Genomic DNA, 25,614 nt, shown 5'->3' on the forward strand with positions numbered 1-25,614 from the left:
GAAACATATTTATATATGTAATATATGTATATACATATGTTCCAGAATTACAGAAATGTTTAGAATTTTTAGAAATAAGTCATGTTCATATTCAAATTGAAATTGTTATCTAGTATCTTTGAAATCTTTATTTTCTTTGTATTTATAATTTGCATTATTTCTATTACAGTTGCTTCTAAGTTGCTAATTTTCACTAGAATTGAAAAAGAGACCCAAGTAAACATAAGACTTGCTTGAAAAAAGAGTTTGTAAAACTAGCCACCTTTGAAGAAGAAAATACTATTACCAACGAACAAGTTCTGTATCCAAAAGAGCAGGAACAAAACATCTGTTCCACCTAAAGCAGAATTTGACATAGTGAGTCTTCCATAATCATGTAATTTTAACAACCAGAACTTGAACCAGAGTCCCTCCTACCCACCCCCTTCCCAAAAGATTAGTAAAGCAAAATTTAATACACATCCATACGGAACTGGTTCCCAATTGGTGGGGTAAGGAAAGAAAGAACAGTAAGATGTTCAAGAAAGCCTGTTTTCTAGATAGTCCATCACAGTGAAAAGTGGACAGCCCTTATGTTTACCTTCTGCAGAAGGTTCTGTTACTGTACTCCAAACGTGAGGTATCCCTTGAGTCTGTGAACACAGCAGAGGAGAAATGTAGAATAATTCAGGTATATAAAAAACCATAATAAGGCAAATTCACAAACAATTTTAGAATAGTACCTCCTTAAATGATAAGAAAAGCTTCGCTGCATGATGACTATATAAAAGTCCATTATTTGAGGAAAAAATGAAGCTCACAATACATCTATTCACACAGAATAGAAACGATCAAGTTTTCTAGAGCCCAGTGTTGAGAGAAATGTAATAAGCAGTGGGTCTCTGCATCTCATATTGACAGGTGGTCTCTATTTCAGAACAAAACCAAGAAAGAACTATAAAGGAACACAGAGCTGTCTCAAAGTCAAGTATCTGCTATACATTAAAAAGTCATAATTCATCCTAGCAAATCAGCATATGCAATGACTAAATCTCCAGAAGTCAAGTATCCTGAAGTAAAAGAGAGAGTCCCAACAAGAAAAGAAAAAGAGAAATAGAAGACAACTAAAATAATTAAAATAGTTATCCCTGAAAGAGATCTGAAATTCAGAGAACAGAGACCAAAATACTTACACAGGATAAGATTAAGAAACATTAGCAATTTATTGTGAGTGCTGTGAACTCATTTGGAGAAGGACCCAATACAAAGAAAGCTATCTGATTGTAAAAGAATAAAACCACACTTTATATAAAGTATAAAAATCAATTCTGATGAATACAAAACTGTTTTTGCAAAATGATCAAGTAATTTACATACTGATCAAGTAATATTTATTCTATTCTTATAGAAAAAGCCCATGTTAACACACTTGAATGCTGGTTGACAGAATAAATGAACAATATGCTTGTCTTACCTACCCTCTACATAAAAGAAACTTTGACTATAAAAGACTTTTGTTAGTGGTGCAAATAATGACATTTGTCATTCTGAAACTAGACTCTACCTCAAGAACAGGGCTTCCTTTGTATAAACCACTTTCTGTGGGCTATGAAAACCCAGTACCTCTATAGATAGTTAACAACTTCTCCTAGAACTAAAAGTATGATATAAAACTTGAAGTGTTAAACAGCTGGATTAATAAAACAGATAAGCATTTGAAGCATATTAAGAGTCTTGTGTTACTCTATCTCATACACTAAAAAATTACATTTCTGACTTGAAAACTATGCTTATTTGAGGGATTTAGGACTAATGGGAATTACAAGTACTCATTTTAATATGCTAACCTGTACGTATATCCCTCTTTTTCTCAATTCTAGGAAAATTTTATCTTTCAAAATCTTGCTGAAGAGTCATCCTCTAATGAAGACTTCCTCATAATAAATCTATCCATTCTTTTAAAGTCCCACAATAGAACCACTTACCTACTATTTAATCAAATCTTCATGTATTGTTGTTTAACATTTCATCTGTGCACATGTAACAATATTGTAAACTTCTGGAAGAAAAAGGCCTTATCTTATACTTGTATCCTGCCATAGTGACTGCTTTGCATACTGTAAATATACAATATTGTGTTGATGGATGCCACAAAGATAACTGGCTACCTTATTATCCACAAGGTCTACATTTTGAGTTACTCCACTGATAATGTCAAACAATATGCATTGATTGTTTTACATTTTATTTCATTCCAGTCTCACTGCAACCAACAGCATACACATGAAAAAGTAATTTTATTGACATTTAGAGATCCATTTGTACTTTTACACCCAGAAAAATATCCTTAGGAATATCAAGGATCTACATAAAGAAAGATTTAAAATCCTCCTTACTTTTAGAAATTTAACACCCATCATCAGGAATTCTTTTCCTTTATATTTTCTTCATGTAACACTGACATTTTTGCTTTCCTAAACAGAAGGAAAATGCTCTTGCTCATTTCTCTCTAGCTAGATTTTGGACACACTTTAAAACATACATTATTAAAGGCTGACATCTTTCATTCTCTCCAGCAATTTCAGATTCTTTAAATTCCTAGTCAAAAAAACAACAATAAACCTTCAGCAAAATTTCCAAATGTCTATTCAATGTGTAAAGACCAAAATTATACAATGACCTTATGTAAGATAAGACCCATACTGAACATGAACAGGATGGAAAGATTACCTCATGGTTGTCACATGTTAAAATAACTATTTAACCCAATGAGTTATTTTTAAAAACAGTATATTACTTAATCAGTTTTATATCTAACATGAGTCCCTAGATCTCATACATAATCAATAATTTTCTATATATATTTTCCTTCATTAGGTATCTGGCTGCTATCTAACTGCTGCATTCATTAGTTTTAACAACTGATCCAGTTTATCAAAATCTGTCTGAAATCTAATATTAGTTTTTTAAGTGACTTTTATTTATATGGACTTTTGCCATTTGCAAGCTAACCAAGGATTCTCTACACATACACACACACCAGTACATTCAGGTCACACTGAAATTTTTCTATATGAGATCAGTATCAATTTCTGAGGAACACAATTCTACCTTTTCCCCCATTTGACAACATTCCATAAAGATCTTAGTTACATTTCACCACCCAGAGATTTGTACACTAAAATGGTGAGTCTTTAGCCTAATATATCTGTTCATTTTACTGATGAATATTATGAGACTGAAGCAAAAAACCTTACAAAACTTTAAATAGGGCTGAACATTTTTGTTCATTCAGCATTATTACAAATGTAAGTAAGTCAACACTTATTAAGTGCCTATCAGGTGTTGCCAGGAAGTATGCCAGGCACTTTTACTACATTACTCATTTATATGACACAAGAGATCCATTTTCAAGTGCATTTTAAAATGTGCCAGATGTCTTAATGTTTATAAACAGAAGGGCTGTGATGTATATTTATACAGCTTGAAAACCCACACACCACCTAAAGCAGGCTACCTCCACTTTCAGCAAATTTTCAGGTAATTGAAAGAGGAGCTATAAGGGAGCTCCAATATATGGTCTACCTCCTTATTGCCTAGGGCTTCCCTGATAGCTCAGCTGGTAAAGAATCCACCTGCAATGCAGGAGACCCCAGTTCAATTCCTGGGTCAGGAAGATCTGCTAGAGAAGGGACAGGCTACTCACTCCAGTTCTTGGGCTTCCCTTATGGCTCAGCTGGTAAAGAATCCACCTGCAATGCAGGAGAACTGGATTCGATCCCTGGGTTGGGAAAATCCCCTGGAGAAGGGAAAGGCTACCCACTCCAGTGTTCTGGCCTGGAGAACTCCGTGGACTGTAGAGTCCATGGGGTCACGAAGAGTCAGACACGAGTGAGCAACTTTTACTTTCCTTATTCCCCTCCAGAACTCCCGGTCAATCCTCACAGCTGATTACAAACACCCCCTTCTGGGTATAATTCTATCAGAGAGTTCATTAGTCCTTCCAATGAGCTACCTCATATCTTACACTTACTTCCATTATTATACACTATCACCATATGTTGTAATTATTTCTTTACTTTGGTTCTTCCACTCAGCTACTTACTTCTCATATTAATAGCACAGAATGCATTTAACTTATCTTTAATACCCAGGATCCACTGGCTGCTTAACACAAAATAGATATAACCTATTAGGCTACACTGCTTCTGTAGCATGAATTAGCTTACCTGCAACTGATAAAAAGAAATCGTGTTAACATAAAAGTCATATCATCTCACAGGTGACTTTTCCTCACATGTTATCATTTTACACCACCAAGTAACAGGAACTGGATACAAAGTATAAAGACAGAACAACAAAGCTATGAAAATGATGTCTGCTTGCCATTCCTTCTTCCTCTTAGCTCAGCCTGGCCACAGCCTCTGAGATATGCCTGCTGTTTAGTTTTCATCTTTGCATACATTGCCCTTATCGTCATTATTTAGCAAGTTCAGCCCTATCTAACACTTCTTTTATTAAGTTATCTTTATGTATTATTAAAGGTAAAGTTCTACAGTAAGCACAGTATTTACTGGTTTGAAATTCAACACTTTTTTTTTACCTGTGCTAGTATTTTTATTAGTACTGTTAGTGCTCTGATTACAAAGCTGCATAGGTTTTGAGTAGTTGGCTCCAACCCCAGTTTTCTTCCATAAATTCCAATTATTAAGCATAATAATTGAATAGCATAAGTTTTCCAGGAATGCATATATTTCATTACAACAGAAATGCCTGTACTCAAAGTATGAACTGAATTACTGAGTACCCAGCGCTCATCAGACATTATACACTCATTCATTCATCAGATCTTTACTGAATATTAAGGTAAATAAGGCACTGTTCTAAGAACTGGAGACACAAGGATGGGCACAGGTATGACTGGATATTTGTGTGTATGTCCATGTGTGTGTGTATGTATCTGTATTCATATTCAAGTAAACAAACTTAAGTTACATATTATTGCATTCTAGTCACTTTATCAGCAGTTTTCAAATCTTTTCAGAAGAATTACTTTTTGTTTCCGAAAAGAAATCTTTAAGAGGAACAAAATATACCAGATAAAAGCAGAACCCTACACATTTAGCATGCCCTGTCCCCCGAGATGCCTCCAGGAAACCAGGGGCTTGTCAGGTTATGATTAAAATCACTGACTTAAGAACAATGCCCTGCCTTTTCACATGAGCACTTTAATAACTGGAAAGAGTCACACATGGTCAAATCAACTGAGAGAAATGACACTGAGAAAATCAATTCGGTCACTACAGAACTTCTAATAAACGTTTCTTTCATTTAGCTCCTCTCTCTTCCCTCCCATGCAGTTCTTGCAGTAGGAACCTAAGACTCTTCCTCCCAAACCCTAACCCCTGTTGTTATGTGAGAGACTGGAGTTCAGAGAAAAAGAAGCATGGAGTAGATAATTTAGGCCAACTCTTTGAAGAGTTAAGGGGAAAATCTTCGCACCACCATGATGATAAAATCTCAGGGCATGGAAATCAAGTTGAAAGCCTAGGGAAAAAGAGATTTAAGAGGCTATTCAAAACTTAAAAAGATCTTCCAACTAAAACCAAACAGACATTTCTCATTTCTCACAAAAGATCCCTCACTACAGTGAGAAATCAAAATAGGGTTTAGGGACAGAACCCATCAAATCTGGGACACAATAATAAACAAAAATAGACCAAGATACCCCTTTTCTCTGCGGCTAACTTTTTTGGGGGCAGGGGAGAGAAGGAAAAGGACAAGCAAAACAAATTAATCAATTATACTTTGGAAGCTGATACATGATGGGGTGGTGGAGAAAGTCTGAAGCTACAGAAGAGGGATCAACAAGGGTACAAGAGACAATGGGGGTTGTGGTTTGCAATTTGCTGTTTTAAATAGAGTGGTCAGGACAGACCTTAGGGAGAGAATAGCCCAATAAAAGAGGTTATCAGGAGGACATCTGCAGTCCTGCAGCAAGAAGTCCATCTAGGACAGAGCCCAGTGAGAGTGAGATGGACAGGACAGAAAATGGAAAAGAGGGTCTAGGATAGGGCAGATCACTGACCTTTAGAGGGCTTCCTAAAGACTTTAGCTTTTATAGCCAAAGATGGAGAAGCTCTATACAGTCAGGAAAAACAAGACCAAGAGTGGACTCTGGCTCAGACCATGAACTCCTTATTGCCAAATTCAGACTTAAATTGAAGAAAGTAGGGAAAACCAAAACCATTCAGGTATGACCTAAATCAAATCCCTTATACAGTGGAAGTGAGAAACAGATTCAAGGGATTAGATATGACAGAATGCCTGAAGAACTATGGATGGAGGCTCATGACACTGTACAGGGAGCAGTTATCAAGACCATCCCCAAGAAAAAAAAATGCAAAAAGGCAAAACAGTTGTCTGACGAGGCCTTACAAATAGCTATGAAAATAAGAGAAGCTAAAGGCAAAGGAGAAAAGGAAAAATATACCCAACTGAATTCAGAGTTTCAAAGAATAGCAAGGAGAGATAAGAAAGGCTTCCTCAGTGATCAATGCAAAGTAATAGAGGAAAACAATAGAATGGGAAAGATTAGAGATCTCTTCAAGAAAACTAGAGATACCAAGGGAACATTTCATGCAAACATGAGCACAATAAAGGACAGAAATGGTATGGACCTAACAGAAGCAGAAGATATTAAGAAAAGTTGACAAGAATACACAGAAAAACTATACAAAAAAGATCTTCATGACCCAGATAACCACAATGGTGTGATCACTCACCTAGAGCCAGACATCCTGGAATGTGAGGTCAAGTGGGCCTTAGGAAGCATCACTACAAACAAAGCGAGTGGAAGTGATGGAATTCCAGTTGAGCTATTCCAAATCCTGAAAGATGATGCTGTGAAAGTGCTGCACTCAATATGCCAGCAAATCTGGAAAACTCAGCAGTGGCCACAGGACTGGAAAAGGTCAGTTGTCATACCAATCCCAAAGAAAGGCAATGCCAAAGAATGTTCAAACTACCACACATTTGCACTCATCTCATACACTAGCAAAGTAATGCTCAAAACTCTCCAAGTCAGACTTCAACAGTATGTAAACCATGAACATCCAGATGTTCAAGGTGGATTTAGAAAAGGCAGAGGAACCAGAGATCAAATTGCCAACATCTGTTAGATCATCAAAAAAGCAAGAGAGTTCCAGAAAAACATCTACTTCTGCTTTATTGACTATGCCAAAGTCTGACTGTGTGGATCACAACAAACTGTGGAAAATTCTGAAAGAGATGGGAATACCAGACCATCTGACCTGCCTCCTGAGAAATCTGTATGCAGGTCAAGAAGCAACAGTTAGAACTGGACATGGAACAACAGACTGGTTCCAAATAGGAAAAGGAGTACGTCAAGGCTGTGTATTGTCACCCTGCTTATTTAACTTATCTGAAGAGTACATCACGTGAAATGCCAGGCTGGATGAAACACAAGCTGGAATCAAGATTGCCGGGAGAAATATCAATAACCTCAAATATGCAGATGACACCACCCTTATGGCAGAAAGTGAAGAGGAGCTAAAGAGCCTCTTGATGAAAGTGAAAGAGGAGAGTGAAAAAGTTGGCTTAAAGCTCAACTTTCAGAAAACGAAGATCATGGCATCTGGTCCCATCACTTTCTGGCAAATAGATGGGGAAACAGTGGAAACAGTGAGAGATGTTATTTTTGGGGGCTCCAAAATCACTGGAGATGGTGACTGCAGCCATAAAATTAAAAGATGCTTGTTCCTTGCAAGAAAAGGTATAACCAACCTAGACAGCATATTAAAAAGCAGAGACATTACTTTACCAACAAAGATCCGTCTAGTCAAGGCTATGGTTTTTCCAGTAGTCATGTATGAGAGTTGAACTATAAAGAAAGCTGAGTGCCAAAGAACTGATGCTTTTGAACTGTGGTGTTGGAGAAGACTCCTGAGAGTCCCTTGGAGTGCAAGGAGATCCAACCAGTCCATCCTAAAGGAAATGAGTTCTGAATATTCATTCGAAGGACTGATGTGGAAGCTGAAACTCCGATACTTTGGCCACCTGATGCAAAGAACTGACTCACTGGAAAAGAACCTGATGCAGGGAAAGACTGAAGGCGGGAGGAGAAGGGGATGAAAGAGGATGAAACGGTTGGATGGCTTCACCAATGTGATGGACATGAGTTTGAGTAGGCTCCAGGAGTTGGTGATGGACAGGGAAGCCTGTTGTGCTGCGGTCCGTGGGGTCGCGCGACTGACCAACTGAAATGAACTGACTGAGTCATTACAGGATATTGAGCAAATCTGATTTATATGGTAAATAGATTACTCTACAAGTGAAGCACAGACTACCACAGAACACAAGCATCCACAGGGAGATGCTTAAGGACCCTCCACCATTATCAGAAAATTACCGTGATATGTAGGAAAGAGATGGGGGCTGAACCATGGTGAGAGCACAACAGGTGGTGAGAAGTGGTGAAGTCTTTTTTTTCCTTCCTTCAAACATAGTTAAGTGGGCTCCAGTCAACTTACCACAAACTCCAAATCTAAAAGATATTAGTAGAAATCAACTCCATAATGGATCACCAAGTCCATTTACTAATATTTACTAATATCTATGTACTACTGAGGTATCTCATATAAATTGATTAAATCTTACTAAGTTTGACCATTCTAGCACTTTTGCCCATGAAATTTATACTCATTTATTCCTTCCTGGTGGCTCAGATAGAAAAAAAAAAAAAAAAATCCTCCTGCAATGCAGAAGACCTGGGTTCAACCTTGGGTCAAGAAGATCCCCTGGAGAAGGGAATGGCAACCCACTCCAATATTCTTGCCTGGAGAATTCCATGGACAGAGGAGCCTGGTGGGCTACAGTCCATGGGGTTGCAGAGAGTAAGACACAACTCAGCAACTAACACTTTCACTTTCATTCCTATTCCTACTCAAGTTTGTATTACTTTAAAATGGTATGGGGAAGGGGAATGGAGACAAACTGGTTTTTTTTTTAATCTATGTATCTTTCATTGAGGTCAACAGTATTTTTTCCCTTCTTTCATTTTCTTCTTCCCAGAGTATTTTCCTCAGAATTATTTTTAAAAAATGAAAACAAAAATGTTAGCAAATCTTAAGCATGAATAAAAATATGAAGCACTGATGGAAATAGTTTCTTGTATTTTCTGATTTCCAAATGCTACCACTGTCAGTCTAGTAAGCTTCATAATTTCTTCATATTCCTACTTGGCACTCTGTCCTAGCTTCTTTTTAATTTCATTTCACTATTCAAACTTGAAGAGAAAAATATAAACTACAATATAATTGTGATTTGATAAGTGAATAGAAACATTAGGAAAAAGACATTTTATTGAACTCTGTTACCAAAAAAAAAACCAAAAACTTGGAAGACTTTTTTTTTAAGTAGCTTTCCAATACTCGAGATCTAGTTGAAATTTTATGTCACACATCTTTTCTGCCCTAAACAATTACTATCCATAAGACAGTTTGAGGACTTAAGTGTAGAGAAAGGAATAAAATATAAATTACACTTTACCAAGCAACTATTAGATGGCTTCATGAACAGTTTCCTTAAGAAAAAGGTTAAAAGTTCTGTGCCTTCTAAAAACTTTACAAACTGTCCTCCGTAAGTAAAAGGAAAACTTTGTGATCCATATGTTTATTTGACAAACCTTTTATAATAATGCCATTTAATAGATGAAACAACACACTAAAATTTTAAGCTCTCAGACATATATTATCTTTTTATTCTAGTATAAGGTATCAAATTATCTGAAAACAGGCTGACCCTTAAATCCTAAGAAAAATGAAAATCATATTTCAAAACCAAAACTGGAACAATTATTTATTAAAATATAAACATCCTTACAGAAATACTATTTGGATTTTTTTTGTAAATCGTATGTTAAAAATGGGTGAGCAGTGCAGAAAAGCAGCTCAGAGCTCCAGATCACTAAAACAGCCTTACCTTCTGATGTTTTCCACTGTTTCCATAAATCCTCAACAGTTATGTGCTTATCCTCTCTGTGCAGATGGCTGTGTTTATTAGTGGCATCTTTATATTTCATATCTTCTCTGATAAACTGTAAAAGAGAAAATATTAAGTATACTTAAATGAAAACAAAAAATATAAGCAAATCATCTCACACATTAATAAAACTCCTGAGCATTGATAGAATAGTTTTCCGCATTTCTCTATAAACAGAAAAAAGTAAAATTTGAAGTCCAGCGGTTGGTAATTTTCTCATAACAACTGGCATATTTCTGGTATTTTACACTCATATTATTCTCAAATGCTTATCAAATTTATTTAATAAGATATCTTCTAATTGTAACAACAACAGCAGCAGTTAAAAGTACGTATTTAATGCTCATTATTTATCAGGTGGGCTTCCCTGGTAGCTCAGCTGGTAAAGAACCTGCCTGCAATGCAGGAAACCCCGGTTTGATTCCTAGGTCCAGAAGATTCCCTGGAGAAGGTACAGGCTACCCACTCCAATATTCTTAGGCTTGCCTGGTCGCTCAAACGGTAAACAATCCACCTGCAAGGTGGAAGACCTGGGTTTGATCTCTGGGTTGGGAAGCTGTGAAGGAGGACATGGCAACCCACTCCAGTATTCTTGCCTGGAGAATTCCATGGACAGAAGAGCCTGGAGGGCTACAGCCCATGGGGTCACAAAGAATTGGACACAACTGAGCGACTAAGCACACACATTTATCAGATACTGCCATCTGTTATAGAATAAAGATGTCATATCAAAACACACATACAACTTTATGATGGTTCTATAAGCAAAGTATCAAGTATCGCTATTTTATAGGTGAAGAAACCAAGACCCAAAGAGGTTAAGTAATTTTCCAATGTTGAAAAAAAGAACACCAGAGTTGAGAGTCCAGCCCAAGCAGTTTGGTTATGCTCAACAGTATAATATGCTGCCACAATCTGACCAAATACTTAGTGACAGGGATATTTCATAAGACAGTAAACAGCCTCAATCACTAGATCGTATTTTTGTTCTTCTACATTTTAATTCATTTTTTCTAGTTGAAAGACATTCAATTACAGCATTTAGAACTAAAGTTTTTTACAAAACTGAAGTTCAGTTCAGTTCAGTCCAGTCGCTCAGTCGTGTCTGACTCTTTGGGACCCCATGAATCATAGCACGCCAGGCCTCCCTGTCCATCACAAACTCCCGGAGTTCACTCAGACTCACGTCCATCAAGTCAGTGATGCCATCCAGCCATCTCATCCTCTGGCGTCCCCTTCTCCTCGTGCCCCCAATCCCTCCCAGCATCAGAGTCTTTTCCAATGAGTCAACTTCTCGCATGAGGTGGCCAAAGTACTGGAGTTTCAGCTTCAGCATCATTCCTTCCAAAGAAATCCCAGGGCTGATCTCCTTTACAATGGACTGGTTGGATCTCCTTGCAGTCCAAGGGACTCTCAAGAGTCTTCTCCAACACCACAGTTCAAAAGCATCAATTCTTCGGCGCTCAGCCTTCTTCACAGTCCAACTCTCACATCCATACACGACCACAAGAAAAACCACAGCCTTGACTAGACGGACCTTTGTTGGCAAAGTAACGTCTCTGCTTTTCAATATGCTATCTAGGTTGGATATAACTTAATCTGAATTTAAAATATATAGTATGAAAACACTAAAATTTTCTTTGCTAAAAACCAAACTAGTCTGTATTGCCTCATTATATAAAATTCTTCAATTGCCCTCCACTGTCTACCAAATAAAAAGCAAATTTTTATGAATTATGTACTGCTTCCTAATCTTGTTTCTGACCATCTTTTAGGCCTCATCCCTTGACAATTTTTACATATAAACCCATTACTCTATGCAAAAAGAAAAGTTTTTATAGATTATTATGTAACTATGGACGGAGGTTTGTGACATTGTACAGGAGACAGGGATCAAAACCATCCCCATGGAAAAGAAATGCAAAAAAGCAAAATGGTTGTCTGGGGAGGCCTTACAAATAGCTGTGAAAAGAAGAGAAGCAAAAAGCAAAGGAGAAAAGGAAAGATATAAGCATCTGAATGCAGAGTTCCAAAGCATAGCAAGGAGAGATAAGACAGCCTTCTTCAGCGATCAATGCAAAGCAATAGAGGAAAACAACAGAATGGGAAAGACTAGGGATCTCTTCAAGAAAATCAGAGATACCAAGGGAACATTTCATGCAAAGATGGGCTCAATAAAGGACAGAAATGGTATGGACCTAACAGAAGCAGAAGATATTAAGAAGAGGTGGCAAGAATACACAGAAGAACTGTTCAAAAAAGAGCTTCACGACCCAGATAATCACAATGGTGTGATCACTGACCTAGAGCCAGACATCCTGGAATGTGAAGTCAAGTGGGCCTTAGAAAGCATCACTATGAACAAAGCGAGTGGAGGTGATGGAATTTCAGTGGAGCTATCTCAAATCCTGAAAGATAACGCTGTGAAAGTAGTGCACTCAGTATGCCAGAAAAAACTCAGCAGTGGCCACAGACTGGAAAAGGTCAGTTTTCATTCCAATCCCAAAGAAAGGCAATGCCAAAGAATGCTCAAACTACCGCACAATTGCACTCATCTCACACGCTAGTAAAGTAACGCTCAAAATTCTCCAAGCCAGGCTTCAGCAATACGTGAACCGTGAACTTCCAGATGTTCAAGCTGGTTTTAGAAAAGGCAGAGGAACCAGAGATCAAATTGCCAACATCTGCTGGATCACGAAAAAAGGAAGAGCATTCCAGAAAAACATCTATTTCTGCTTTATTGACTATGCCAAAGCCTTTGACTATATGGATCACAATAAACTGTGGAAAATTCTGAAAGATATGGGAATACCAGACCACCTGACTTGCCTCTTGACAAACCTATATGCAGGTCAGGAAGCAACAGAACTGGACATGGAACAACAGACTGGTTCCAAATAGGAAAAGGAGTACATCAAGGCTGTGTATTGTCACCCTGCTTATTTAACTCTATGCAGAGTACATCATGAGAAATGCTGGGCTGGAAGAAGCACAAGCTGGAATCAAGGTTGCCGGGAGAAATATCAATAACCTCAGATATGCAGATGACACCACCCTTATGGCAGAAAGGGAAGAGGAACTAAAAAGCCTCTTGATGAAAGTGAAAGAGGAGAGTGAAAAGTTGGCTTAAAGCTCAACATTCAGAAAACTAAGATCATAGCATCTGGTCCCATCACTTCATGGCAAATAGATGGGGGAACAGTGGAAACAGTGTCAGACTTTATTTATTTGGGCTCCAAAATCACTACAGATGGTGAATGCAGCCATGAAATTAAAAGACGCTTACTCCTTGGAAGGAAAGTTATGATCAACCTAGATAGCATATTCAAAAGCAGAGACATTACTCTGCCAACAAAGGTCCGTCTAGTCAAGGCTATGGTTTTTCCAGTAGTCATGTATGGATGTAAGAGTTGGACTGTGAAGACAGCTTAGCACTGAAGAACTGATGCTTTTGAACTGTGGTGTTGGAGAAGACTCTTGAGAGTCCCTTGGACTGCAAGGAGATCCACCAGTCCATCCTAAAGGAGATCAGTCCTGGGTGTTCACTGGAAGGACTGCTGCTAAAGCTGAAACTCCAATACTTCGGCCACCTCATGCAAACATTGGAAAAGACTCTGATGCTGGGAGGGATTGGGGGCAGGAGGAGAAGGGGACAACAGAGGATGAGATGGCTGGATGGCATCACCGACTCAATGGACATGAGTTTGAATGAACTCCAGGAGTTGGTGACAGACAGGGAGCCCTGGCGTGCTGCGATTCATGGTGTCACAAAAAGCCAGACACGACTGAGCAACTGAAATGAACTGATGCTTTTTCTATCTCAATATTTCTGATTTTTCTTGTTTGGTATTGTTTACTTGGCATCTTTATTGATTTTTTTCCTGATTCTAAAATTATAATGGCATACAAAAGATTATTTAAGAAATCCATAATGCAGAAAGTATAAATCTGTTACAGCCCCAAACCACAGAGGCATATATTTATGACTTTGGTGAAAGAGGAGAGTGAAAAGGCTAGCTTAAAACTCAACATTCAAAATACTAAGATCAAGTCATCTGGTCCCATCACTTCATGGCAAATAGATGGGGAAAAAGTGAAAACAGGGACAAATTTTATTTTCCTGGGCTCCAAAATAACGGCAGACAGTGACTGCAGCCATCAAATTAAAAAAAGCTTGCTCCTTGGAAGAAAAGCTATGACAAACCTGGACAGCCTATTAAAAAGCAGCAACACCACTTTGCTGACAAAGGTCCATATAATCACAGCTATAGTTTTTCCAGTAGTTATGTATGATTTTGAGAGTTGGACCATAAAGAAGGCCGAGTGCCAAAGAATTGATCCTTCTGAATTCTGGTGCTGGAGAAGACTCTTGAGAGATCCTTGAACAGCAAGGAGATCAAACCAGTCAATCCTAAAAGGAAATCAACCCTGAATATTCACTGGAAGAACTGGCGCTAAAACTGAAGCTCCAATACTTTGGAAACCTGATGTGAGGAGCAGGAAAAGACCCTGGGTCATTGGAAAAGACCCTGATGCTGGGAATGACTGAGGGCAAGAAGAGAAGGGTGCAACAGAGGATGAGATGGTTGGACTGCATCACTCAATGGACATGAATTTGAGCACACTCCAGGAGATAATGAAGGACAAGGAAGCCTGGCATGCTGCAGTCCATGGTGTCACAAAGTCAGACAGGACTGACAGAATGAACAACAACAATGTACTGACTGTGAATATCGCCTTCCGACCAAAGGCCAACGTTTGCTTTTGAGTAGAACTGTTCTCTACTGAAACTACAAAAGAAAATTTAACAGCTATACAATATAAAGAAAATCATTTCACTTTTCTGAGCTAAATAACCTTGGGTGTAAAATGAGGAAATAAAGTTTTAGGAAAATAAAAATCACTACTCAACATGTGGTCAGCAGACTAGCATCAGTCAGCAAATTGATAGCTGCATACAATACACACAGAAATGGAGAAATTTCAGAATTTAGAATCCATTATAGCAATGAGACAATGTGTTCAAAGAATCCTAACCAATCGTGTGGCAAATGGACTTACTGGATAGGCCCTATCCACAATGAATTGGAAACAAAAAATCTGGTCCCTCACCACAGGTTAACACTAATCTAGATAATCTGGAAAGCACTATTCTAGAAGGTCCACTCTAGAGCTTGTATATTCTATTGTTCTAAACAGTGCCTTACTCTTTTTTTTTCTAAATGCTCCTTTAAAAAAAAAAGTTGTTTTTAAAGCGACCTGCCTCATTGCCTCTACTTCTCTTGTCTATTTCTATTTCCCTATTTCTGTCCATCCCACTTCATTCTGACTGACATTTTCAGAATCCTGTGCATATACCTGTAAAAATCACTGCTGCTGAGATGCTCAGAAACCCTCCCTATCTTGGAAGAGATCCAAGAGCTAGAGAGAAATTCTAGACTGAAAAATACGATGATTGACATGGCAGAGAGGAAGCCTACCTTGGAAATGGTCCAGTCAGTTGGAACAAATAGCAAGTGTTTCATTTATGTGATACATTAAAAAAACAATGTCCTAGGAAATTCGTCTTACCACAATGAACACAGAGAACCCAGAAAAAAACCAGAAAAAAAGAGTTCAGTGGCTTTAGGATCAATACACTTCAGAAAATAAAGCTATTTACCACATATAAACTAGATGTGACATTCCAAATACTGAACTATTTTAGAAAGCCTAAAATGAGTGTATAGATATCTACCAAAATGTGTGCTTAACAAAATAAAGGTATCAAAATGCAATTTTTAAAAAAGCTTATAAAGTTAAAGTAACTATCTGGAGTAAAAAAACTATCTGGCTCCTAAGTTGGGCAAAAACTGAATAAATAACACTGAATTATGTTTTCTGTAGAATTATAATTCAAAAATTAATATATATATATTTCTGCTTTAAAATATGACCTTCAGGATAACACAAAAGTATACGCATATAACAAAAGTATATTCTACATTTCATATATCTTCAACATTTTGATCACGAAAGATGATGAGAAAGTACTATATTTAGAATTACTTTATGTTGACACTAAATTGGAAAATAAAACAAATATACTACAAACCAACAGCTTCAATAAACTCCTCAATATCCTAGAGAGGAGAAGACAATTCTGACTATTCACACTTTTCTAAAACTTCACAGACAACTGCATATTTTCGAAATGGGGGACACTATAAGAAAAAATTTAAAGAGTCACCAATAAGTGAAAATATATGTTGTTGTTTAGTTGCTAAGTCGTGTCTGACTCTTTTGTGATCCCATGGACTGTAGCTTGCCGGGCTCCTCTGTCTGTGGGATATCACAGGCAAGAATACTGGAATGGGTGCCATTGCCTACTCCAGGGATCTTCTAGACCCAAGGATTGAACCCAAGTCTCCTGCATTAGCAGGCGGATTCTTTACCATTGAGCCACCAGAGAGGTACTTCTTATTCAGTAAGACCAGTAAATTATGAAATCTGAAAACGGAATTTGAAATCTTATGAAGTAAATCCTCAAATAACATATAGCAAATAATGTAGAGTTTCATGGTAAACCTATCCAATTATGTAAACATACTTCAGGAAAGTCTGCATTGACAATACAAATAAAGGAGTGCTCAGCAAATAAATGACTCAAATATTCTTTTCAAAAACATTTATCAGATGATTCTATTATATAAATTCTTCTAGAATGTACCATTAAAGAAATTATATATGCAGTTGCAGGAAGTTATCTTTTCTTACTTTTTATTTTGAAATATTTTCAAAAATTGCAGAACAAAAAGCTTTCCCCTACTCCCAACTGAATTACTTAGTAATAAGTTGTAGGCATGTTGTCCCATTATCATTGAATAATTCAGCATGTTTTCCTATAAACATGATTTCATCCTATATAGTATTGGTATGACCATATAAATTAGGAAATTAATCCTGACACTCTCTATTTTGCACTATCTAATTCACAGAACACATTCCATATGTGCTGTTGTCCCAATGAAAATCTTTGCAGCTAAAGGATTCAATCCAGGACCATGTATTACATTTAGTCCACATGTCCCTTTGCATCATACCTAGTCACTAAGTCTAGTCAGATTCTCTGTAACTCCATGGACAGGAGCCCACCAGGCTCCTCTGTCCATGGGAACTCCAAGCAAGAATTCTGGATTAGGTTGCCCTTTCCTCCTTCAGGGGATCTTCCCAATCCTGCGTCACCTGCATTGGCAGGTGGATTCTTTACCACTGAGCCACCTGGGAAGCCCCAGATGTCCTTTCGTCTTCTTCAGTTTAGAACAATTCATCAATCTTTCCTTGATTTTCACAACCTAAAAGAAGTCATCTTTTAAAAAACTTGTACCTATAACATATATTATTTTGCATTTTATATTTGTATTTGTGAAGTTGTTTTACTTTTTATCGCTTCATTTAATTTTTATGATGTGTTTATTCCATCTGTATTGATATTTATATATGTGTAGTTAGTTTTATGATACTGCTTTAATAAAATCCAATATGTACTAGTATAGACATATTCCGGGGTACTAATCTTTCCCTGAGAACTACCTACCAGTGGTCGTGTAGACAGATCCTTGACTGTCCTGTCCACTCACTCGTCCTTCAGCCTATCAGCCCCACCACAGATAGATGATCGAAGGATGGACGCTTGGCCCTGAAGAAAATAATCCAGAGCCTGACCAGAATGACAGAATTCTATCTCACGAGAAACTATAAATCTGATCATGAAAAGCTGAGTCACTTGGCCAAGGGTCTGCATATTCAAGGTGGTAAAGACACTTGTGTTGAAGGTATCATTTTAGGAACAGTCAAGGTGAGCCAGGTGGTAAGGAGAAAGGAGGAAGCCAAAATGCAGAGAGAGAAAGAAAATGATGAAAGAGACAGGACTGAACACAGAGACAGAAAGAAATAGTGCCAGGACTGCCTTAGTGTCTCAGGAGGCCTGGGCTACACAGCTCTGGCCCCGATTTCTATGACATACAATGACAGATCTGTGTTTTCTCTTTTATTTTTAAATGCACCACTTAAAGGCCTCAAACCCCAGGAGAGGTGATTTACCATCACAGTTAAGCACTCAAGACTCTCAAAGTTGGCAGACTATATTCAAAATCTGGCTCTACTACTTATATTCTCTTTGATCTCAAATTTCTCCTCTATACAGTGAGGAAAACAAAACTGCCCATTATATACAGCCATGAAAATGAATAAATTAAAAAGGCATTCATAGTACACAGAAGTATTAGACAATAAAAATATTTCTGACCCAAAATGACTGGTTTTTATATGTCAATGTTATTACTGTTGTTTAAAGCTTAAATAAATGAGTTTCATCCTGACTATATGTTAGGATTTTGAGGAATTCAGACATTTATGAGGAAAAGACTGCCCAATGCTATTTGTTTATTTTTAATTGAAGGATAATTGCTTTACAATGTTGTGTTGGTTTCTGCCATACATCAACATGAACTAGCCATAGGTATACATACACCCCCTCCCTTTTGAACCTCCCTCCCACCTTCTATCCAAGCCCAGTACTTTTAAAGTGCCATCTCAGACATACTGAAACAAAACATACAACCTAGAGGTGAAGAGGAAAACCACAGTTTTTTCATAACAATGTAAGCAGAGACTTCCCCAAATGACACCTGTCAAGAAAACAACAGTGTCCAAGGTCTGATATGTGTCAGTCAAAGCAGATTCATTCCTTGAAAAAAAAATTCCAGGGTCTTCCTGTCTTGAAAATAATATTAAAATAGCTTAGAATAATGTCTCAGAAAGTGAAGGTTGCTCAATCATGTCCAACTCTTTGCGACCCCATGGACTACACAGTCCATGGAATTCTCCAGGCCAGAATACTGGAGTGGGTAGCCTTTCCCTTCATGCTAATTAAGCATGAGCTGCCTATGTTTCTCTCTTCTTCCCAAAACTGTTAAAGCAATCAGCACAGTGGATGACAGCACACCCTGGGTCCCCAGAGCACGCAGGTATCCCAAATCTACCATTTGTCATTTGACCTCAGTAAGTTACTTTATCCTCTGTGCTCTTGCATTCTCATCAGCAAATGGTAATAAAAGTCATGTATCAAAGGGTTGTGAAATTAATTTATTTCATATGAAGTGCAAAGAACAGTACCTGGCATATAGTAAACACTCAACAATGTCAGCCATTTATAGTACTGAAGACAGAACCTGTTTTAAAAACTGATCTTATTATCTAAGATGGTTGATGACACTGACATAAAGTACACAAGAGAATACAGGCAAAGTGGAACATGTCGTCATGCAACTAAGAATTTTTTTTAAAGGTAAATTATTTAACATCTGAAAAAATTTCTTCAGATCCTAAATTCAAAAATTTAAATTCTATGCTAATGAAAACTGCAAGCTGACCTAGAAAAGAGTCTCCATTTTACACAAGCGTAACTTCACACTTTGGCTCCACCTCCCACCACAGTAACTCCCTGCAGTATTGCTATAGAACCACTTCAGCCCTTAATCCCATTCCGAGTTTCCAACATCAAAAATCTACCCATCAATCCCCAGTTTACCTACAGTAAATCCAACAGTGACCTCCTTAGGATTTTGTTCTCTGAACAACTCCAGGGTTCAATTGAGCTGCACAATTACTGTCAACACCATTTAACCTAGATCACAGCCTTTTTTAAGTAATTGTAGAACTTAACCATTATTTGTGATACAGGTGCAACTGACTGATCAGTTAATAGAGAAATGACAGGCGGACAGAGCCAAACAAGTAATTTACAAAGAAACTTGTGAAACTCAATGTTTTTGTGAGTGAAGTTGGCCTGCCATTTGTTTTACAAAAACCAATGCATGACCTGTATCTTGGTTACTCTTCAGTATTATTATTGATTATAATCCAAAAATCTCTAACGAAATTATTTATGCATGATTCTATCAGTCTGTCCACTAGTTTAAAAAAAAGAAAAGGCATTGTACTATCATTTAAAAGAACACTAAGATAGGGTCCAAATGACTTACCTTTTGGATCCTCATTTAGGAAATAAAAGGTAAAAATTATTTCACAAATTATAATGACTTAAAAAAGAAAAGAGGACAGCTTTACAAATATATGGTGAAAACTTATTGCTTTTACTGGAGTTAAAACAGATAGGTTTCGTGGCAACTAGATCACCAAAGCCAAGTCTTGGCCTTCATTTCTTCTGTCAATATCTACCATTAGGATATGGTCTCAGATTCCAGAACTCTGAACACCCAAAAAGCTACTTACACATCTTTCTGTCATCCATGAATCTGTGTGGTCATAAGACCACAAAAATTAAACTTCTATACAATCAGCATAAAAGCAATAATACGTAAGGCCAGTCATTCAAATTTAACATAAATATGTGAATTTCACTTTAAGTAGTGATAAGCATTCAAGATGTAACAAACAAAAAATCTGATTCTGTTTTTATTGGCTAAAACTTAGTAAGTCAGAATTTGTATTTCCAGCCAAGATGAAATTATACAGATCAGATTTACCATCCTTTCCCCAAACAACTAAAAAATAAGACAAAACATAAGGAACAACAGCTTTCAGGACACTGAACATTAGGCAACAAAGTACAGTGATCTCTGAGAGACAAGAAACAAAGTACACCTTATGGTTGCCCTAAATTAGTTCCTGGAGAGAACTTCCAGGAAAAGGTACAGGAAGAGAGAACCCAGGCAGAGACTAGCAGTTCTGAGTTGAAGAGATGGAAGTAGAAAGTTGGGGAGACTAAGGGAAGCTAGAGAATATGGGCTCTAAGTACCAGAGAAGAGTGAGCTGCACAGAGGAGAGAAGCCTGGACATCTCAAAGGAGTGCCTTGAGTCTCTAGCTGACTACTAATCAGCTCAGGCATGCAAGGAAAAAAGACATGCAAAAGAACCAGAGAAAACAATCCCTAAAGATTATGCAGGGCAAGGAATGGTGCTTGTTCCAACAAGACAGAGTAGAAAACCATAGTATGTGAGTCACCACATAGAATACTAAGAGTGCCTCAGTACTGGGAAATATTAACCCTAGACTAAACACCACATTGGTCCTGTCTAAAGCTTATAGTTTAGTCACTCAGCTGTGTCCAACTCTTTGCAACCCCATGGACTGCAGCACGCCAGGCTTCCCTGTCCATCACCAACTCCCGGAGCTTGCTCAAACTCATGTCCATGAGTGGTGATGCCATCCAACCATCTCAATCTTTAATTGGATTAAAGATTTACTGAGCGTGGCCCCGCCCATCAGAACAAGACCCAGTTTCCCTCACATCAGTCTCTCCCATCAGGAAGCTTCCATAAGCCTCTTATCAGTGAGAAGGCAGACAGAATGAAAACCACAATGAAAGAAAACTAATCAAACTGATCACATGGACCACAGCCTTGTCTAACTCAATGAAACTGTGAGCCATACCGTGTAGGGCCACCCAAGACAGATGGGGTCATGGTGGAGAGTTCTGACAGAACATTGTCCACTGGAGAAGAGAATGTCAAACCACTTCAGTATTCTTGTCTCAAGAACCCCATGAACAGTAGGAACTGTGGTACTGGAGAAGACTCTAGGGAGTCCCTTGGACTGCAAGGAGACCAAACCAGTTAATCCTAAAGGAAATCAGTACTGAATATTCATTGGAAAGAAGCTTAAAAGTGCCAGCCAAAGAGATTAAACTGTTTCCAAGTAATTTCAACCTGACCTAGAACAAAGCTTAAGAACATTTACAGGAATAAACAGGAGCAGCGTTAAGTGTTAGTAGCTCAGTCAGGTCTGACTCTTTGTAACCCATGGACTGTAGCTCGCCAGGCTCCTCTGCCCATGGAATCCTTCAGGCAAGAATACTGGAGTGGATTGCCGTTCCCTTCTCCAAGGGATCTTCCCCACCCAGGGAATGAACCCAGGTCTCCCTCACTGCAGGCAGATTCTTTACTGTCTGAGCCACCAGAGAAGCCCATAAATAGGAATACTCAGATCCAAAAAGGTAAAATCTACAATGTCTAGCATCTAATAATAACTACCAGGCATGCAAAGATACAGAAAATTAAAACCCAAATTAGGATAAAAGTCAATCAAAACCAATCCAAACATGGCAGGGAGAATTAGTAAACAAAGATATTAAAATAGTCATTTCAGATGTATTCTAGATATTCAAAGTTAGGGTAAATATTAAACACATTAATGGAGACATGAAAAATTAAAGTTCTTTTTTAAAGGCCCAAATCAAAATTCTAAACATTAAAACTATAATGAAGGAAATGAAAAAATCTCACAGTAAATGAAATTAATGATAGATTAAACATGACAGACTAATATCAGCAAACTTTTAACAATAAGCATCAGAAACTACCCAAACTGGATAATGAGCTGTGGGCCCACCTCAAGCAGCTATAACTCAGGTATAACTGGAGTCTCCAAGGAGCCAAGAAGGAAGAACAAAAAAGTTTATTTGAAGAAATGATGGTCATAATTGTTCCAATTCTTACTAATACTATGAACCTACACATTCCATAAGATCAGTGAACCTCAAGACAAGAGACACAAACTACACCAATCCATATCATGGTCAACTAGCTTAAAATCAGGGATAAACAGAGTATCTTAAAAGCAACCAGAGGAGGGAAAAAAGGGCACATTAAGTACAACTGGGGGACAGAGAAAAGGAGGACAGCAGATTTTTCATCAGACACAAAGAATCCAGAGACCACTTCAGCAGCATATTTGAAATAAGGAGGGGAAAAAAAAAAACTCTTAACCTAAAATTCTCACCTAGCAAAAGCATCTTTCAAAAATGAAGGCAAAATAAAAACATTTTCATATATACAAATACCAAAAGAGCTTGTTCCTGTACCATCAGAAATGTTTTTAAAGCCCTATAAGCAGAAGAAAAATGTAACCAGCTGAAAATCAAAATCTTTATAAAGGAATAAAGATTGCTGGAAATGAAACTACATGGGAAAATACACACAATTTATGATAGGTCAACTTTACCTCAATAAAGCTACTGGCTGGAAAAAAACACAGTCTACAGGACACAAAGGAAATGGCACATTCACACATCTGTTAAAAAAGAGTAAAAACTAGTACAACCTTTTTAGAGGATAATTTTAGCAAAACAATTAAAATGTTAAATGGTAATTGCTTTTATACCAAAATTTCCACTTTTCAGGAAAGGTAAGAACTTTCATTGTAATATTGTTACCAATAATAAAAATTTGAAGATACCCAAACTGTCAACAATTAGAATTATTACACAAATTATGGCACTACCATGGCATAACTTAAAATGAGGGATATTTATCCTTAATAAAAAAAAGCAGCTTACATTTAATAAATCTGATATTTAATAAAATTATGTCCACTGAGTATGATTTCCTTGTATATTTTTTATACTGACTAGAAGCTATATATTGAATATATTAAGAAATAAAATTATAACAAATCAATCAGAGCTTCTGATGACATTTTCATAGTGTCTCTTAACTCCTATCCTGATGCAGAAAGGTGTTAACCTAGATTCACCAAGGCAGTGTTTGATAATTCCCAAGAACAACACAATTAAATTAGGCATTCCCAAAATCTTATTGAGGTTAAAATTCTCATATGTTTATTAACCACTGTATTTATCTTATGAAATATTATATACTTAATTTACAAGTATAATTTACAAGGGAATAGGTACTAGACTCCTCTCTCATAAAACAAAGAGAGACTGGGACAAACCTCCTCACTCTTGATATTACCATGGGAGGATACACAAAGCTCGGAGCTACACATCACTGAGCTTGTGAACTAACCATGATACCATCTGGTCTGAGACTTATGGAAATTTTGAATACTAAACACCTGTTTTTACAGCTACTTTAATTCAGGTATTGAATAACTTGAGGCTACATCACCCTAAAATATACAGTCCTCAAATAACAAAACTTCTGTAGCTTGAAGGTCCCTATTACCCAAAGTGTAGACTCATTTAATGACCAATAATAAGCAAAGGTGGCTTCTGACACAGGAAATAAAGCAAGAGACATACAAGGAATCTGCTGTATCAGTTCAGTTCAGTCGCTCAATTGTGTCTGACTCTGGGACCCCACGAACCACAGCACGCCAGGCCTCCTTGTCCATCACCAACTCCTGGAGTTTACCCAAACTCATGTCCATTGACTCAGTGATGTCATCCAACCATCTCATCCTCTGTCATCCCCTTCTTCTCCTGCCCGCAATCTTTCCCAGCATCAGGGTCTTTTCCAGTGAGTCAGCTCTTCGCATCAGGTGGCCCAAGTACTGGCGTTTCAGCATCAACATCAGTCCTTCCAATGAACACCCAGGACTGATCTCCTTTAGGATGGACTGGTTGGATCTCCTTGCAGTCCAAGGGACTCTCAAGAGTCTTCTCTAACACCACACTTCAAAAGCATCAATTCTTCGGTGCTCAGCTTTCTTCACAGTCCAACTCTCACATCCATACATGACCACTGGAAAAATGATAGCCTTGACTAGACAGTAATGTCTCTGCTTTTTAATATGTTGTCTAGGTTGGTTATAACTTTGCTTCCAAGGAGTAAGCATCTTTTAATTTCAAAGTAATGTCTCTGCTTTTTAATACACTGTCTAGGTTGGTCATAACTTTGCTTCCAAGGAGTAAGCATCTTTTAATTTCATGGCTGCAATCACCATCTGCAGTGATTTTGGAGCCCCCAAAAAATAAAGTCAGCCACTGTTTCCACTGTTTCCCCATCTATTTGCCATGAAGTGATGGGACCGGATGCCATGATTTTAGTTTTCTGAATGTTGAGCTTTAAGCCAACTTTTCACTCTCCTCTTTCACTTTCATCAAGAAGCTCTTTAGTTCTTCTTCACTTTCTGCCATAAGGGTGGTGTCATCTGCATATTTGAGGTTATTGATATTTTTCCCGGCAATCTTGATTCCAGCTTGTGCTTCATCCAGCCGAGCGTCTCTCATGATGTACTCTGCATATAAGTTAAACAAGCAGGGTGACAATATACAGCCTTGACGTATTTGGAACCAGTCTGTTGTTTCATGTCCAGTTCTAACTGTTGCTTCCTGACTTGCATACAGGTTTCTCAACAGGCAGGTCAGGTGGGCTGGTATTCCCATCTCTTACAGAATTTTCCACATTTATTGTGATCCACACAGTCAAAGGCTTTGGCATAGTCAATAAAGCATAAATAGGTGTTTTTTCTGGAACTCTCTTCCTTTTTCCATGATCCAGCAGATGTTGGCAATTTGATCTCTGGTTCCTCTGCCTTTTCTAAAACCAGCCTGAACATCTGGAGGTTCACAGTTCACGTATTACTGAAGCGTGGCTTGGAGAATTTTGAGCATTAGTTTACTAGTGTGTGAGATGAGTGCAATTGTGCGGTATTTGAGCATTCTTTGGCATTGCCTTTCTTTGGGGTTGGAATGAAAATTGACCTTTTCCAGTCCTGTGGCCACTGCTGAGTTCTCCAAATTTGCTGATATATTGAGTGCAGCACTTTCACAGCATCATCTTTTTAGGATTTGAAATAGCTCAACTGGAATTCCATCACCTCCA

The 25,614-nt window shown here is 37.7% G+C and overlaps 1 protein-coding gene across 4 annotated transcripts in view; it reads right to left on the bottom strand.

The window, feature by feature from the left end:
• Positions 1-25,614, bottom strand: part of STIM2 (stromal interaction molecule 2) — a 181,696-nt gene that overhangs the window by 53,204 nt on the left and 102,878 nt on the right. For all 4 annotated transcript variants that reach the window (XM_086407756.1, XM_086407755.1, XM_086407758.1 and 1 more), the window contains exon 3: positions 9,982-10,096. In XM_086407756.1, coding sequence (XP_086263882.1) covers positions 9,982-10,096 — 115 coding nt within the window. The remainder of the gene's footprint in view (positions 1-9,981; positions 10,097-25,614) is intronic.

This window comes from Bos grunniens, chromosome 6, assembly GCF_055505025.1.
Source record: "Bos grunniens cultivar Pamir isolate PY7600 chromosome 6, Bosgru_T2T1.0, whole genome shotgun sequence".
Lineage (NCBI taxonomy): Eukaryota > Metazoa > Chordata > Mammalia > Artiodactyla > Bovidae > Bos > Bos grunniens.